Source organism: Simochromis diagramma, unplaced genomic scaffold, assembly GCF_900408965.1.
Source record: "Simochromis diagramma unplaced genomic scaffold, fSimDia1.1 OVJJ01000361.1, whole genome shotgun sequence".
NCBI classification, from domain to species: Eukaryota; Metazoa; Chordata; class Actinopteri; order Cichliformes; family Cichlidae; genus Simochromis; species Simochromis diagramma.
The window spans coordinates 2,179,319-2,197,680 of record NW_024386860.1 but is presented as its reverse complement, the minus strand read 5'-3'; the positions used below and the strand labels follow the sequence as shown (position 1 = coordinate 2,197,680).

Sequence of the window (18,362 nt, the reverse complement as noted above, 5' to 3'; positions counted from 1 at the left end):
GGCACCAGGCCCCACCAAGAGTGTTTGATTTTTGCCCCAGAGAGCATCAAGTCCCAAATTAGTCAACATCTGGGTCCTTTCTCATCCTCAATTAAAGCTACCGCTCGGAATCTTGGGATCATTTTTGATCAATCTCTGTCTTTTGACGCTCATATCAAGTCTGTGACCCGCTCCTGTTTTTTTCATCTAAGAAACATTGCCAAACTCAAGACTATTATATCCAAAGGCGAATAGGAGATGCTTGTCCATGCTTTCATCTCTTCTCATTTAGATTACTGTAACGCACTCTTTTCTTGTCTGTCTAAGGCTTCCCTAAATCGCCTCCAAGTGGTCCAAAATGCGACAGCAAGGCTTTTATCCCACAGACATAAATTCGCCCATATCACCCCTGTGTTAAAATACTTGCACTCGCTTCCGGTTGAGTATAGATATCAGTTTAAAATCCTCACTTTTACATTCATGTCCCTACAAGGTGAGGCCCCCAATTATATCAGAGCTTCTCCAACCCTACTCTCCAAACCGGATCCTTAGATGAACTGATAGTGGTCTTCTAGCCATTCCACGGACCCGTTTGAAAACGAAGGGGGATCGTGCTTTTCAAGCCTTGACTCCAATATTATGGAACAGTTTACCTCGCCCACTACGCACCATCAACTCTGTAGCTACTTTTATTAAACAGCTCAAAACACATCAGTTTAGACAGGCATTTAGGTAATATTCATGTGTAGGAAGCTGTTTTATTGGATGTACTACTATACCCTATTTATAGTGTTTTATTGTATCGATTGATATGCTTTTATACCTGTTTTATACCATTTTTATTGTTTCGTTTGATGTTCTTTTATTCCCATGTGAAGCACTTTGAAAAAACTTCCAGTTTCAAAAAGCGCTATATAAATAAATGTTACTTACTTTACTAACTCTCCCTCTCTAAGATGCTCTTTTAATTTACTGACCTGTTGTTCCATTGTGAATAAAATATGGGTCAATGAGATCATTACGTTGTTTGATCTCATTTTACAGTCCCAACGTTTTTGGAACTGTGGCAGTACAATTCAAAGGCAAACCTCATAATTTATCTGTAAGTATCGGCTCAGTCAAATTATCGTCTTCTGTGAGTTAAATTTAAAAGTGTTGGTATTGCACACTCCTGTGCGCACAATTTCAAATATCTAATTTCTGTATGTGAATAGTAACTAAAATATAATGACGGCTGAATGTCTGTGGATGTCCGATTTTGCAGAATTTGTCATTTTCCGAAGTGTTTTTAATGAAGAAAAAAGGACCTAATGAATAATAAAAACAAAATCCTTTGCAGAAAAGCTCTCATAAATAAACCATAATTTCTTAATTAAATGCATTTTATTCTGTCACAATTCTGGGATACATAATTTACATTTCTGAAGTTCCCATGCTATTTTGTTATACACCTTTCATTTAATATCTAGTTGTACATTTCACAGGTGGAGCTTGAATGTCAGTGATCTCTGTATTAACCCACAATTTCTGCAGCTTATTTACACTCACACAGGTTTAAGCCTTCAAGGCTAGACACAAATAAAGTTATTATAGGTTTCATGGCTGTCTAGGTGTGTAAAATTAAAGATGAGAGGAAATGAATTATGTAAGTTAGCTTGTTTCACAGCTATTCTGCTCTGCATGTTGCTACATCTTAATTCTTTCCAGAGGCAATACTGGAATAATGGAATAACTCACACACCAACACACGCACACACCAATGCACACGAACAGCAGGCAGTTTGGTAAAATCGGTTCACTGGTAACAGGAGGCTAATACAATAGGAGAGGATGTAAGGGATTACAGATTGTGTATGCAGATAATGCTGTTAGATGCTAGATAACAGGATGTCTCTGCCTAAATGTTCTGCTTTAGGCGAGAGGCACTGCGTTTTCTTTATATAGCACCAGAATCTGTCATGGCGACAGCTACTCCATCTTCTTCTTTCCTTTTTCTGTCTCTGTATCATTAGGGATGTGCATACCAACCTCTTCTAACCATCCTGCACCTGTTCATCAGCCATCACTATTGAGTTTCCCATTTCTGCTCATCATCTGTTCAAATCTAACTGGATCTGCTTTCTCAGCAATTCCTCGGTAGTAGTGGGTATTTTGAGGGCAGCCTGCATGTTTTATTACTACCTACCTGCTTCAGCCGGGTAAATTTGCTGGTGACTGTAACACTGCACTAGACCTATGGTAGTAAAGGTGTTTGTGAATCTGCTTTTGACTACAAAATCTGTTGTTCCGCCCCCAAGTTAAGTGCTTCGTGTTTTTATTTTGTTTTTTCATATAATCTGCATGCAGAAATCCAATTAACTTACTCACCTTCATGCTGTGTATGTGCATCATAAGCATGTGTGTCTTAGTGTGCACTCTGGTGTGCTCTTGAGACGGAGGCAGGTACGGGTAGTGAGATATTTGTGTCAGAAAGCAGGGAGATCAATAACATCCTGAAAAGAGAGCAACCTCAGGGATACAATTGCTCCACTTGAAGGGAAAGGAGAGTGGAATACAGAAACTATTGCCTATGTTTATCAAAACAGTGGATTTCAACAGGGGATAGCAATCTATTTTTCAGCACATTTGGTGAAAAAGATACAACACAAACATCTGAAATGTGTGGGGGGGTTTCACTCAAAAAGAAAATACACATTAAAAATATTTATATCAACAGAAGCATGTCAATTTGGCATAAACCTAACTTTTCTCTGAGTATTGCAAAGTTAGGAACAGGCAGGATCAGACAATAACTCACCACTGGAACCACTGGTCTTTCTTTTTCTTTACTTTGTGCAAAATCAAAACGATTGTTATGCTATTTCATTTTCCCTACTTTATGATTGTCTACAAATGAAAAATAATATAACATGTCATTGAAACATTCAGCAACCCTGGATCACATGTTAGTGGCTTTGAGTTCACCCATCTCATCCTTTAACCGGTTGCGTTCCCAGCCTTGGCGAATGCGCATGAGCGGACGGTTCACGCAGGGGAGGACGAGGACCAGCTTGAGCACCAGTGTTACCGAAGGAACAATTAGACAGAGCATGGAGTCCGGAGGAGTGTACCATTTATACGTAGATTTGCGAAGGAATTTATCCCAGGCATAAATGTAGCAATGTGCAGTGGAGAGAAAAAGAGTCAGGTAGCCCAGCGTCAACTGTGGGGAAAAAGAAACACACACACACACAATGGTAAAAATTAAAGATTAAATACAAAAGAGTTAAACAAGAAGACGATAAGCTTTCTGTTATCTGTTAAGTAAACATGAAGCTAGTGTTGAGTTTATTAAGTAGGTAATAAAAATTTTATTTCAAGCATTTTGTCATCAACATCACAAAGTGCTTTAAAATAAACTTACAGAGCATAAAAGCAAAAGTTAATCAAACACAAGTAAAAAATATGGGTTCAGCTTAGCTTAGCAAAAATACTGAAAATGTGTGGAACCTTTGTCCAAAGGTAGAAGGTTTTTTTAAAAAAGCAAATTAACTGGTGAGGTTTAGAGGCGCTCAGTTTTGTTGTGACAGTATTTGCTTTCTCCTTTTGTCATGCTACTCTAAGCTAAGATAAGTCAACTCTAGGCTGGTACGAGCAAATTTACCACACAGACAAACTAATGGTATCAACTGTCTCATCTAACTCTGTGGATGAAAGAGAATGAGAATGAGCTATCTCCCGAATTACCAAACTATCCTTGGAAATGCTTTATGCTGAATTTAAGACTGACATGCACAGACGCAGACATAATAACAAACAACCTAGTGCATAATGTGCCTCCATTTCCATGTTTTAGCATTTGCAATAAGGGCAAACAGCAGAGAAAGCAAACAGTGCTATTGCTATGGCGCAGTAATAAACTGTGCCCCTGTGTGATGACGATAAGGGATCTTGCACCTACTTGCACCTTATTAAACCAGTGGAGAGCAAATATCATATTACACAGTGTCCTAGCATTTTTGGATATTTGCTTGTATTCAGGGCTTTATATTCCCATGTTGACAACAGTGATCACAACTAGAAGCAAAAAGTAAGCTTATGTAAGCATATTATTGTTATTTCATGTCTTATTTCATAACTCTCCTCACTAGATCATAAGAATTAGTTTGACTTTCACCTCCATCTCTGAGTACCATTCGCTGTCTGAGGTCTATCTATGGACCTGACCTTTACACAAATGGGCCTGTGACCTGTATTAAAAATCTTCTCACTGGAGGATTATACCAGGTATCATAATTCTATTTAATGAATAACTTAACATTTAAAATCCTTGGCTAAAGTCTCTCTGTGTGCCTGTGTTAGGCAGCTAGTTAACTAGGCTCTGGGGAGACGAGTGCCAGTGACATATTGCTATATTGCTTTTACAACACTTTAATAACTGATAAAAATCTAAGAAGTTCTAAATGTAGATTATCTAGAAGGCTCTAAAATATGACTTTACTGATATGAAACACATGACTGATAAAGCGTGAGAATTTAAAGGTGTGCATGAGAAAATGCACATTCACACACAACACATACATGTGAAGGACTGTGCATTTTTATCTGCACTGACCTGAACAAAGCTGAACTTTCTCCAGCTGAGAGTGCCTCCAACAGAGGGCAAGGATGTTAGCCCCAGCAGGACAAAAAGAAAGAAGCCCAGGATTCCCAGTGCATATAATGAGTCAGTGTGCCATGCGCTGGTATTGTCAAAGTAAAGTGGAGTGGTAGTATTTTTCTTCACCTACAAGGAAGAGAGAAAAGTGGAGGGACTGTTATTGCAGTGAATGTTCTACATGTACATATAAGCTTTATTTAATATTTTTCTTTGTGCAGGATTGCAGAAACACTCCAATCAGTTTGCACCAGCCTGCTGCACTTTACCTCATTCAACACATTGGAGATGACTCTTTGTCTGTCAGAGTAGCGGGCAGGAATGATTAATGTGTAGATAGCATGGAGCAATGCAGAGCTTAGTGCAAGAAGACCCAACTGTTTCCTGCACAGCATCCAGCGATCTAGCCAATTGGGGAAACGCCTGGAACATAGGAAAACGAGCTAGGCACTTTACGCTGCAAAAATCATGCCCTTTTTTTTTACATTGTACCAGGAATGAAAATGTTTATGTTTGATGCCTGACCTGTATTTGGTCCCTCTGTAGAGCTGAAGGAACCCAGCTATAGCTCCAGGGAGGTAGCAGAGCGACAGCATAATGAGGGACACAACTGGAGTGATCAGACACATGGAAAATAAAAACACAATGAGAAATGTAAAATACCGTTTTACGAGCAACTAAACAAAGAGGAGCATATCTTTACCTTGTTGGCCAGGGATATCATTATGCGGTAGGAGATATCTTCATCATTTTCCACATATGCATAAATGATATCTCTAATGACCAAATACAAGAAAAAGAAGGCAGAGAGGCCGAAAGCCATGTACAAAGGCATCCTCCACTCTGGGAACAGCTGCAGAGGAAAGTCCTCCACCTCTTTAGCAGCTGACAGGGACCCTTTGTCCACAACAGTGAGGCCTAGTTTGGTGGCCATCTCTGCCACATCCCGTTTTGCTTCTCCATTGTTCCCACACAGGTACACCAAGGGCATAAATAGAAATAGTCTATAAATGTGTATTTCTCCAAAGGCATAGAGCTTGTCACAAATATAAAATTACAATTTTTTAAAGGTTTGAAAAATTCTCACTAAGCTTTGCACTGCAGGTTTTATCAAAGACTCCTGAAACAGGAATAAATGATGCTTTTGTTGGGGGCTTTTCAGCCGGCAGTCTGGTTCTCTAATGAGTATTAAGGCAGCAGGACAGCATATGTGCGACTGATTCAAAAACCTACACCTTCTGCATTCATGTCTGCAGGCAGGAGAATTTTTACCAGTGCAACAGCGCGGACCATTAATCTGTTCTTAGTCGTTTTTGACCAAAATGGAAGATGATGCGGTTTTAGCTGTCTGTGAAGTTTCATCGTGTCACTAATATTATCTTTTCTTTGCAGTTACAAACTGTATTAGTTGGTAAATTGATGAAAGCATATTCTAAAATAATAATATGAATATTAACATTTATTAAAAATTTTCTCTCAACACATTTCTTATGATCTGTGTTTCTATTACTAATAGATGACTCACCTGATTCGAATATCTAGTGAATGACTGCACAGCTACACCTACAGTGTGTGTCCACAGAATTACCCCTGTTTTATCTGTCACCCACCGCTCCTTCAGTATTTTGGGAAGTAGCCCCTGAAAATGTATTACTAGGTAAGCACACGTGCCTACTTTATATACATATGCTGCTCAATATGTAATCCCATTCTAGATCACAGCATGGTGAAGCTTATTACTGCACTCACAGCTCTGTGATAAGACGATTAACTTGTTTGTAAAAGGCGAGAACTAACGAGAGCTAGAGAGTGTGTGACAGAGAGAGAGCAGTTTGACAGGCATATAGGAGAGTCAGTGGGATTGAGCAGTTTTCCCCAGGTGTGTGTGTGTAAGTGGACCGGGCAGCCAGCCATGTCTCCCTACATTACTGCACCAGTAACAGCAGGGGACAGCCGACAGACTAAATCTCCATCTGAATGTAAATGTGACAGAGCCACAGCCCCGCTGTGGATCTAATCAAATTGCTGGCTGGGGAATAGCACACACTTAAAAGCATGAGTGTGTGTGGATATATACTGTAACTACATATGCGCTGATAAAGAAACACACATTCAAACACACACACCCTCTTTTCTCTCACAGCTACCTGTTTTCAAAGAAATAGAACACTGCAGTGGTTTCTGTGTGTGTGTGTGTGTGTGTGTGTGTGTGTGTGTGTGTGTGTGTGTGTGTGTGTGTGTGTACGTGCGAGCGTGTTTGTGTTTACGTGCACACGTATGGGGGCTTGTTTGTGTTGAAGAGGATTTGAGGCAGATTCAGGTTTGGTCTCCAGAGGTTCGAGGATGTTTGTGTTTCTCTTTGTAGCCGTGAAACGGAAGCTGCAATAAACACTGGTCTTTCAACTTTGTAAGATCATGAAGTGTGCTTGTTTGTGTATTTTTACAAGCGCTGCCCTCATTTTCTCTCGCATTGTTATGGTAAGACAGCAAAATCAATAATCAGCAGCAACAAAACTGAAATCAATTGCTTCCCTAAATTTTGCATGGCGTATGTTGAAGCAATCTCCTGTTATTAAGCAGTTCAAGAGACATTTTTTCCCATCGCAAAACAGAAAATGCTGAAAGCAGATGTTATTTTGTAGTTTGAAGTCAAAAATTTCTCATGGTGATCAGATCAATTTAGTAATCTCCTCTTTCTGTTACTGCTTTGTTTGTATCTTTATTCTTGTCAGCCATAGTCTTCCTTAAGGCTCAGAAGCTTCCTGACTTTGTTTTGTCTTAAGCCAGCTGACATCTTTTTAACAGATCCCTTACTTCTACTCTTGTCTTACCTGTCTTCCTGCTAGAAGTCCATTCTGCAGGGCCCAGGTGGACAGGGTGTTAAGGCCTTTAACAACGGCTGCTTTAGGGACCAGCCTAGAGAACACACAGAAAGGACTTTAGTTGCTATTGTTTCCTTTACAAAGACGCCCAGGGGAAAGAAAAAGTCTCAAAACGATGAGAATCAATGTTTCCACTTCAACCGAATGGATACACAGCAGGCTCACCTGTCAAGGGAGCTGCAACCACTTGATTTGTTTCACTTCTTTAGGATTCAGTGGAGAGTTTTGATCTCTCATTTTCCAAGAGGTCTTTAGGAGCATTTTTCCACAACAATGTCATTCTCACATAGATTTGTAATAAGCACAGTTGCAATGAAAGAAAAAGATATCTTTGACAACAAATAAAGATTGAACAAAAAAAGGTTAGGCTCCCTTGGTGAACAGAAGGAATGACTTGCATGCACAGTGTATTCACGAATGAGAGACTCTTTTTCTTTTCCATACTTTTGAGGGCGTATGTTACCTCTGCAAGTAGACGGCATTTGCTTCCATGTAGATGTCTTTCTTCAAGTTGTTACTGAGGTCCACCAGCACCTTGAAATAAATCCATCAGCATTGATTAAGTAGAGAGAAAAAATAAAGTAGTTAGAATATTTGTCATTTATTTCATGCACATCCTTTTACAAAAATCATGTGAATGATTCTGTTAAGATGTGAACATCAGAAAACACTGACATTACACACACATAAGGTGTGACTGGATAACGTTGTGTTTTTGTGTAGCACCTCTTGTCCACCCTCCTCACTCTGTGTATTCATTTCCCATGATTACATGTCAGTAGCCTCTGGTTCTTTCTCCTGTATTTTATGCTTTCTCCTCTCTCCGTACCTTTCTGGAGATGTGTCTCGATCCATAGCTGCTTGGTTTTGACCTGTGGTTACTGTCCCTGCAAACCTGCTCACTGTTTGTTATTTTTCAACTGCTCATTTTTTTTTCTCTCTCCACTCTCCTGTCACCCCCGACCGTTTCAGACAGACAGCCCCTCAGCCTGAATTTGGTTCAGTCAGAGGTTCTTCCTCAAGAGGGATTTGTTCAGTGTCTTTCTGTAATACTGTAAGGTCTAGAACCAACTAAACTGCCCTGAGATAACATCACAACAACACACAAATAAATTACTAATAGTTTTGTCTCTGATTTGCTTTCCTTGAAATTTTTTGGTTCCACTTCAAATATTTCTTAATAATGGGCCATTTTGATCTGCTTGTGTTTTTAATTTCCTGAGTTATTTTTGTTTATCATGGGCTAAAATGTAATATTCCCACATGTAACTTGGCCATTCTTTTAAAATGAAAATAGTTATCATTATTATTAGTAATAGTGGTAGTAGTATTATACTGTGCTGTTGCATGGCATTAGTTGTTGTTAAGATTTAATCCTTAATTCATGCTGCAAATAAAGTTACAAAGTAGCATAATCATCTTAGCAGGATTTAATTGATAAAACAATGCAAACCTAAAAGTAATTGTTTTTTTCATGTCTTTTGATCTGTAACAGAACTAAAGTAATGCTAATATTTAATGTTTTCTTAACAATTCAGAACATTTACTGAGGAAATTGTTGTGGTTAATGTCTTGAGGACAAACTGTTCCACAATCCAACTGGATGCAGAAGATGTCAGAAGATGTTCAAGTGAAGTAATAAACTTCCGAGATCTTGAGATTATTTTATTTATAAAAAAAAATTTCACAAATCACTGTCAGGGATTACCTACATACGCATACAAAAGCCCATTTTCAGACGTCCTCTCTCCTGTCTTACGGCGGCACTTTGCTTTATCCAGTGTGAATGTGTTTAAAGTATTTTGAGACTGTAATTGAAGCTACGCAGGCTCAGATTGACCAATGTATCGCTTCTTTAATCAGCTGTGCTAACACCAGTTAGACCTTTAACATAATGAACTTGCATTAGGTAATGCTGTTATCAAAATGAGTTACAAATTAATCAGTCATTGATTGTCAGACCCATGATTTAGATAACATGTGTCTAAAAATTATTTCCTTGATATATGAATGACACAGCAGTTAATATTTATATGTTCTCTCAAACAACATGAATTATTGCTGACAAATCGCCATGATAATTCCATGAAAATGTCATTTTTAAACTCTTGCTATCATGTTTCCACTGTGGGAACAAATGCAATAACCTATGTGTACACAATATGTTAAATATTGTTTCCAGGCCAGCTGGCAAATAAAAATGTAGAAATGTGGATTCACAGAAAGAGAAAAAAAAAGAAAGAGTTTAAAGGTGTTTAAAGATTTAAAGGTGTATCTTTTTGATTCCAATTTTAACTTTGGACTCAACTAACCTTTCTTTCAAGTTGAGGTGCCATCTTCTCCAGAAATTCATAGTGTTCTCTGTGAACACAAACGAAGATCATCTTGGCAGACCGGGCTGATTCTTCATGGGTCATCACCTGCGCAAAACAAAGGACAGAACATGTTTGAGATACGTACAGTAATGTTTCTAAATTTAAAAACTCTATTCAGGTCAATATAATGCTATAAGGCATACCTGAGCTCCCTCAGGCAAGGGGCCACAGCTGTGAGGTCTGCGGCTGCCATACACCACCCTGTAGCCGGACTGGAGCAGACGCAGGCCCAGAGAGCGTCCTAAGTCCCCAGTCCCAAAGATACACATCAGCTCAGGCTCAGGGCCATCTCCCGATGCCAGCGGATGCAGCATCGCACCTTCTGTCTTCATGTTCTCTGATATTTCTTTTTCCACACTTATGATCACACACTGAGATTGGATGGTCAGTTTTAGCTGTGTATTTATAATGTTTTGGAATCTGACCTATACACTGCCTCTCCCACTTTGTGCGTGATTCTTCTTTTAACCTCTTTAACCTCTGTGTGACATAAGTGTGTGTAATGAAGTTATTATAGCTGTTTATTACATCTGCAATCAACATCTGAAATCGCATGTGTTGGAATGCAATACAACTCATATCTGTGTTTTGTTTTTTTCGCAATGTGAGTCAGCATTTTATCCATGATTTCTTTTGGATGTATATTTAGTTTGTTTTTATATTGCTTGTGCTCACCAGCTATTGGCTGATAGAGCAAGACTTTGAACTCTAAATTAACTGTATGGGGAGCCATCTGCACTCTGCAGCAGTAACATTAACCTCAGATTCGCACTTTTTTAACATTTTATTATTCTTAGAAACGCCGACTGCTTTATCTACCTAGTTCAGCCAGAATTTGACTTTTACATTTGGTAATAATAAAAAAAATCTTTTGCTGCTGCTTTCCAGTGCTGCCTTATTCTATTTCTTCTGTTTCCACTCTAGACATGATGCCATGTGGGAAATCCTGGCCCACGGATTCATTATCATTTCAAAACCCGCTGTTCCAACCAAACAACCGGGAAGAGAATTTCTGCAAATTTAGTGTTCATGTCCCCATGGCTTAAACATCTGCAAAGTTGTGACACGAACAAACTCAGTAGAGCAGAAATGAAGCTTGGCACATATGTAAGTGTTTTGCGTGTGGCTGCTTTGCTTTGTATGAATGCATGGGTCTGTTCGCAACTGTCAGTTGGTGTATATATGTGTGTGTGGTCGAGCGTGTGTGTGTGTGTGTGTGTGTATCTGTGCACTGAAATGGGTCAGGAGGATCGGAGCTGAACAGAGTCCCAGCTGTGATGTGAGGTACCAGGGGAGTTGGCTTTGTGTAGACAGAATGACTACCTGGCTATAGAAATGACACACAGCATCACATCAACTTTAACTATTTGCACAAAAATATACTCGTCTCCATAAAAGCAGCCTCATTCAAATAACAATATACATACATATAGCCAGAAATATTTATGGCAGACAAGCAGCCTGTTACCTCAGGAGCTTTTACACTCAAGTCCATAACCAAAGCGTTAATGTCTACCAGGGGGTATATCGCAGCAAAATGAGAAATCATTTTATGCCTAACCTTTAAGGCATCCATTCACTTGTAGCACTGTTAGAATAGACCTGATAGCAGATTCACTTCAATGACTCATTTACTAGCTCTGCCTCCAGGACAACTCTCTTTTCACGTCCTCTTCTTTCTTTCTTTTTCTCTTTGCATCGCCACTTAGCCCTCTCCTCCAAAGCCTGCGTTCTTTCTGTGCACTCAGTTCCTAGTGCTCTCCCACCTCTTAGCCGAGCTTTCTCTAACTTAATAATTATTGAACCCACCGAGTAAATTAAACCTACGTTGGCTTTAATTATGCTGTCCAAGGCCATGACTGTCTATCCAAGAAAGTTAGGTAACCTTCAAGAATAGTTCTTCCCACCTAACATTATCAGTTTAAGTTTTTCCCACAACTCTTTCAAGTAAGTATTTCATCATTAGTGACTGTAAATAGCTCTTGATATGTTTGTCTATATATGTGGTTGATTTGCCTATTCATGTTTTATAGATTCCAGGAAAGTGTGAAATTCTCACGTGTCATTCACATGGGGCAGCAAATATGTCCCTGGAATAGAAGAGAAACAGAGCTGAAAGAATTCATCACTTTATACTCTTTTGAAGTGACTAAGCAAAGACAGTTAGTGGCAGTGTTGCCAAGTCCGTAATTTCCCACAGAACTGGGCTACTTTTGAAGTCTTGCCACAGGGTGAATTTATGGTCCACTTGTTGGGTAGACCTAATTTGCATGAAAATTACACGAATATCTATAAATAACCACACATAAGTTACATGAAACAATGAATTTATACTCAGACCCTGCTAAATCAACCGCAGATCAGATCAACATGTAAACAATTCCAGCTACATTCAACCACGCACAGTATGCCATAATTGCCGCACAGTGTGGGCACTAAGCTAGTTTTGTCACAGTCGTGTCTAAGGAAGGGAAATGAAAGAATTAAGCAATTCCAATTGTATTATTGATATCAGTTATCAGTTTGATTACTTATTGATTTTCTTATAGATTCTCAATGAGTTCTCTTACTTTGAGAGTGACCATCAACTCTAAGCAGCAGATCAAACACATTTGTGCAAATGAATTGCATAATGTGGGTCTTCGCAGCCAGCAGCGGGGAGTTGGCGAAGCCAGCTCGCACCGGCATCTGCAGTTAGAAGACGTGACTGAAGAGGAATTCGCTGTCATCCTAGGAAGGACAGCATGCTCTCCGTGAGCTCGAGAGTGGTACGAGAGAGAGGAGTTTCTCGGCCCGCTCTGCATCGGAGAGAGAGTAGCGCCGCAGCAACAGCAGCACCTTAAGAGCGATGTATTTCCCTTGGGTGGGGGGATGCCGGAAAACGGTTATCACAGGACGGTTGGACAGCGGATCCAGCAAGGCCACCACGTGTTGGTATTTCATGTCGTCAGCTGAAACGCCACGGGGAGCAAACTGAGCTTCAATGTGCACGAACCACGAAGGAGGGTCATGAAGCCAAAAATCCAGCAGCTTAACTGCCACAGCAAAAATTAAAACGTGCAGCTCTGTAATCACTTTCGACATAAATGAAGACAGAAAACTGAAGTTGGGCTAGCTGGTATATAATGATGTGCTAGCTACACAGCTATGGTTAGCACAACATAAACACAGTGAAGCTTGAGGATGAACGCTAAGGTTTTTTCACTCAATAAAAGTTAACCTGAGAGTTCCCGATGATTAGGGACAAATGTAATTGCATGGCAGGATGCTGTAAACGGACCAAACTTCAGTCAGGAGAACAACTGCAATACAAGGTTAGTCATTAATACACTGCTGCATGGGCTGGGCCATAGGTACATTGTAAGGTTTTAAAAACTGAGCTTTAAAATGAAAACTGATGATAACAACCGAGAGAAGTCGACAGTGGTCACTGACTTTTTCAAATAAATTCAAAGCATTAAACAGGTTAAAAACACAACAGCCTTAATAAACGCAGAGTAGTTTGGACCCGGAAGCAGGGTTCATACGTCATCACTTAAAGATTGGATTTCCCAACTGCTGTGGATGTTTTAATGCAGTGCAGTTGTTATTATTAAAACTTGCCACATCCTGTTTATGACAGTTACAATAAACACTGTTCCTTAGTTTGGAACTACAGTGGATACTCATATTACTCACTCATCCATCGCACATTAGCCATGGACATCTGGATTAGAACTCCAAAATTCAAAACCTAAACCATACAAACTCACATTGCTGCTGAGTCTCACTGATATGATGAAATGTCTCAGACATCCATTGGAAGCAGTTAAACTAAACTGTTGTGTTGTCTCTGTTGTATGACAAAGCAAGCACACGTAAACTTTTAATTGCATTTTTAAGGACAGTCTTTCTGCTGCAGACAGATTTGCTAACCATGTGAGTATTTTGTGCTTTTTCAAAAACATCTTGCAACATTTAACCGTAATGCGCTCTGGGACATGTTTACATCGAGCATATGCTGAGCCTTCAATTTATAAATGTCAGGGTGGAGTTGCAAATTACAGCACACGTGAGAAAGCACACTCAGATTCTTTCAGTGTTATCTGTCACTCTGCAGTGCATTAAAAACATGCGTATAATAGTGAGCGTTGAACATTTGTTTTGCCAGCTTAATGGACAAAAATAAAGAATTCACATTTGCAAGCAAGAGTGAATGGCTGTGGTGGGAATTACTTGAGATTACAGCTGTTTCCAGGCGTCATGAGGCACGCACAATGAGGGGCAGTTGTTAAAGACAGTTTTCAGTGAGAGTGCGCCTATTATACATAGTGCCATGGTGTTACAATGAGCAGAGAACAGCCTGTAAGATAGATGAGTTCTAAGAGATTTCTGTTATGGCAATGCATTACATATGAGATTCATATTGAGGCTCTGACTGAGCTCAGGTTTTGAGGTTGTTGAAAAAGCAGTGGAAAAAAAGTGGTAGGAAGACAGACACACACTGGCTATACGATGAGACACAAAGACAGAAACATAGGGAGCATAGCAGAGAGACTCAGGCAGAGAAAGAAAGACACCAAGAAGAAAAAATTGAAAAAAATTGTGTTTCAGTAGAACAAAGATGCTTGTTACAACCAGTTTCCCATAAGTATTCCCAGAAATATTCTATAAATATTCCATTACCAGCTTTCCAGACAGAAACACTTGGGATGTTCATTATGAAACACTTAGAGTAGGTTTAAGGAGAATAAGAAACACTTTGAATGAAAGTGCACCCTATTTTTTTTTAGATGTTTGTCTTTGATGAAGTTGCTGCTTTAGGGCTGTTGAGATAAATGAATAGTGCGTGTCCTTTTGTATAGCATGGTGTGGGTGTTCTGTTACTGGTTATGTTTGTCTGTCCAGCTCAACATGTTCACTGGTGTAAAGAAATGTTCATGTGTGTAAATTTATAGTCAATATTCCATTTTTATCATGTCTACAACAGGCCTACATGCATTATAGAAGCATCTCAACTCGGAGAGCCTCATCCCCTATCTCTGCTTTAACAGGATGAGCCCTGACTGTATGTTTGATGTTCAGAATCTTATCTGGCAAGCCAAGCGTCAGAAATCAGAGGCTGGGAGGAGCTGCATGAAACTGCAGATTTAGAGATTTTCCTCTTTCGTCCGGCACACATCGCTGCTGAATTATATGGCCTTGGTTATTTCAGAACTCAGGCTTTTTAAGAACAGAGGGGACTGGGACACTTTGAAAATATCTCCACAAAGACAATGCTTGCATGGGATTGTCTTATCCTCTCCTTGGATAGCAAGCTTTGATAATCTTTTTGCCTCATTTAACTTCTTTTCCTCCCCTCCACCCTGCGCCGTTCTTTGTGTGATCCAAGATAGAAGAAATTGAACAGTCTTTTTCGGTTTACATGCTGAAAAGGTTGAGATTAAGATCTCCAATGTATCTGTGTCATTCTACATAGTCATATCTCCACAAACAGCTGTGGTCTGCAAATAGCATGCATCCCCACTGTTCCTCCTTTGTGGCTGGAGGGAAATCGACAGCCCATTATGAGGCTGAGATAGGCCTAAAGAATTTTTCGCCTCATCTCCTCAGCCATACCTCCAGTCAAGTGAAAGAGCTGACAAGGTAGGAAAAAGCTGACACGGAAGTCTAATTCTGTAATGATGAAAACCTCATAGTCATCAGAGGTGCAGGTTCCCTACTCTGTATTTTTTAACGCAGGTGGTGTGCTGAGGGAAAACGACAGAGAGTCAGGAAGCATGCAGTATGCTCAGGTTCACAGGCAATATGGTTGTGAATGGTGATGAGGCAAACTGTTGTTGCTAGGTACAGTTTCACAGCAAAGCTATAGTTAACAAGGCGACAAGAACGTTCCTGACAGCCAACGATGGCATTTGTTCTAATTTCCTTTCAAACTACCCTCTGGGTCGCAATGCCTAAATGAGGTTACTGATGATTGGTGCAAAAAATAATTATGAGCCAACAGTCCTCTTAGATCAGCAGCATGGTAACCATGTTTGTGTATGGCCCTGACTGGCAGTCAAGATCATAGCTAGATATCTATCCTTTTTTCCATGTAGAGTTATATCGGATTAGTGACTTTTTTTCCCGAGTGTCTCATCTGTTGTTGTTTGTATTTATTGATTGATTGATTGATTGATTCTTTATTTTGAACATGTTGAAAAAGTACAACAAAATAGAATTAAAAGAGACAAATGAACAAAGCAAAACAAAAGGAAAACGAGCGTCTCATCTGTTGTTGTTTGTATTCATGGTTTTATTATCGTGAAAAGCAACACAAAGCTGTGGCATTTGTTTGTGTATCCTTTTAATTAATAAGGTCTCTTTCAAAGAAGGTTAAATCTCTGCTTTCTCCAGTATGTGGAGATGATAGACAATTTCCAGGTGATATTTGAGCTGTAGCCAGGAATGACTGCCTGGAATTGTCTTTTAAAATATAAAAATTCTTGAATTAATACAGACTTGTCAGTTCTGGTGTTCTCTGGCCAGCATTCATGCCACCCACATTTTTCAATGATGAAGACATTTAAGTACAAAGAAAGTTCTTGCTTTGAGCACCCACTAGAAACTCAGAGCTAGATGGATGCCCAGCACTCATTAGACTAGAAAACAGAAAACCAAGAAGGACAGAGGGCTTCAAAAACAAACAGAAATACATAAAATAGATGTAAACACACAGCAAACAGATAAACAAAGTCATTTTCAGATTTTTTTAAGGGGAGTTGTTAAGCATCCTTTATTCTTTTAGTTTGATTTGTATCAGTATCCACACCATAAGCAGGAAACACAGGCTCTCAGTGTATTTCAAGGTAACTTTATTGTTCTGTGGAACCACCACAATATGTAGCTTAAGGGTGTGAGAGAATCTCAGATACACTGACTCAAATAAAGCAAACCACAGTATAAACGGATGTTTAGATTCATGTTTGAACATTAGTTTATAAAGTGTGTTTTTCTTCCTTTCTTTACCTCCGGCTGGTCGAGTCATATGGTCTTACCAATCCTGGTTTTGCCAGAGGGTTCTTCCTGTTAAAAGGGAGTTTTCCCTTCCCACTCTTGCCAACTGCTTGCTCAAAGGGGCTTCTTTGACTATATCGATGTTCTCTATATTATGCTCTTTACCTTACAATATGAGATTGCTTGAGGCTGCTGAGATTTGGCCCTATATAAATAGAATTCAATTTGATTTGATTGAATTGAGTTGAATTTGGAATTTACGTTTTAGATTTATTTTTTTGTCTCACTTCATTAAAATTAAGCTACCATAAAAATAAGAGACTTTCCCTTCTTTGTAAGTGTGCACACTTACTATGAAACATGAATGTACTCATCAGTTTATACTGTGTTTTATTTGAGTAAGCGTATCAGCTGATATTTTGTCACACCCTGTTAGCAGCGTTTTGTTGTAAGTCCAAACCACACTACAACAAAGTTATCTCGAAATATGCTGACAGTCTGCAGTTCCTGTTTATGGTGTAGATAGTGCACACAACCCAAACTAACAGAGCAAGAAAATGCTTAAAAATCTCTCTAAATCCCTTGAGATAATCTGGAACTGCCTTTGTTTATATGCTTGTTGAGTGTTTACATCTATTTTATGTATGTCTGTTTGTTTTTGAGGCCCTCTGTGCTTCTTGGTTATCTTTTTTCTAGTGTTATGAGTCCTGGGCATCCATCTAGCTCTGAGTTTCTAGTGGATGCTCAAAGCAAAAGCTTTCTTTGTACTTCAATTTCTCCATCGCTACAAAAAAAATGTGGGTGGCAGAGAACACCAGAGCTGGAAAGTCCACTAGTGTCCTGTTCTCTTCAAAGATGAGAGCAGACTCACACTGAGTACATGTGACAGACATGAAAGAGACTGAAGACACCGCTGCAAAAATAATGCGGCCTTCAACATCATCCAGCATAACTGGTTCGGTGGTGGATCAGTGATGGTCTGGGGAGGCCAATCCTTGGTGAATGTCAGTCAAGCTGCAAGGTGCTAGGCTGTGAGCACAGGTCCTGTTAAAGGTTTCTTCTGACAATTTGGTCAGAAACATACACATGGATGTGCTGCCCTTAAATTACCCCATCTCTGTCTGTCAAATTTATATATATATGTCTGTGTGAGAGAGTGTGTGTGTGTGCATATGTGCGTGTGTTATTATGTTATTCCCAGTAATTAACAACTATTCAGCCTTTCCATGTTTCTAGCGACCCTGGAGAAAATACAACTGTACAAACTGTCAGCGCTGATAAGAAACACCAGATTCTTGTGCATTCTGCAGTCCCATGTAGGTTTTTAATAGAAAAGGAGAATTATTCATTGTCTTCTCAACAAATCTGTTATTTCTACAAAACTGTACTTCTGATTGCCATTGCGTATGTTTCTGTGATGTTCTATTGTGTTTCCAAATAGCAGATGGCTTGCTGGCAGCGATAAGAAACACGCATTTAGCAGGTAATGAATAAATAAGGATGATGATTGGG

At 39.4% G+C, this 18,362-nt stretch overlaps 1 protein-coding gene across 1 annotated transcript; it reads right to left on the bottom strand.

Moving 5' to 3' along the window:
• Window positions 1-1,352: 1,352 nt before the first annotated feature.
• Window positions 1,353-16,050, bottom strand: LOC120732182 (metalloreductase STEAP4-like). The gene is made up of 8 exons (XM_040029599.1): window positions 9,810-16,050; window positions 7,961-8,031; window positions 7,448-7,531; window positions 5,311-5,598; window positions 5,141-5,230; window positions 4,885-5,038; window positions 4,574-4,744; window positions 1,353-3,181 (listed from the first exon to the last, which is right to left on the bottom strand). The coding sequence occupies exons 1-8, from the start codon at window positions 9,912-9,914 to the stop codon at window positions 2,918-2,920; spliced, it is 1,227 nt and encodes a 408-aa protein (XP_039885533.1). The 5' UTR covers window positions 9,915-16,050; the 3' UTR covers window positions 1,353-2,917.
• Window positions 16,051-18,362: the final 2,312 nt, after the last annotated feature.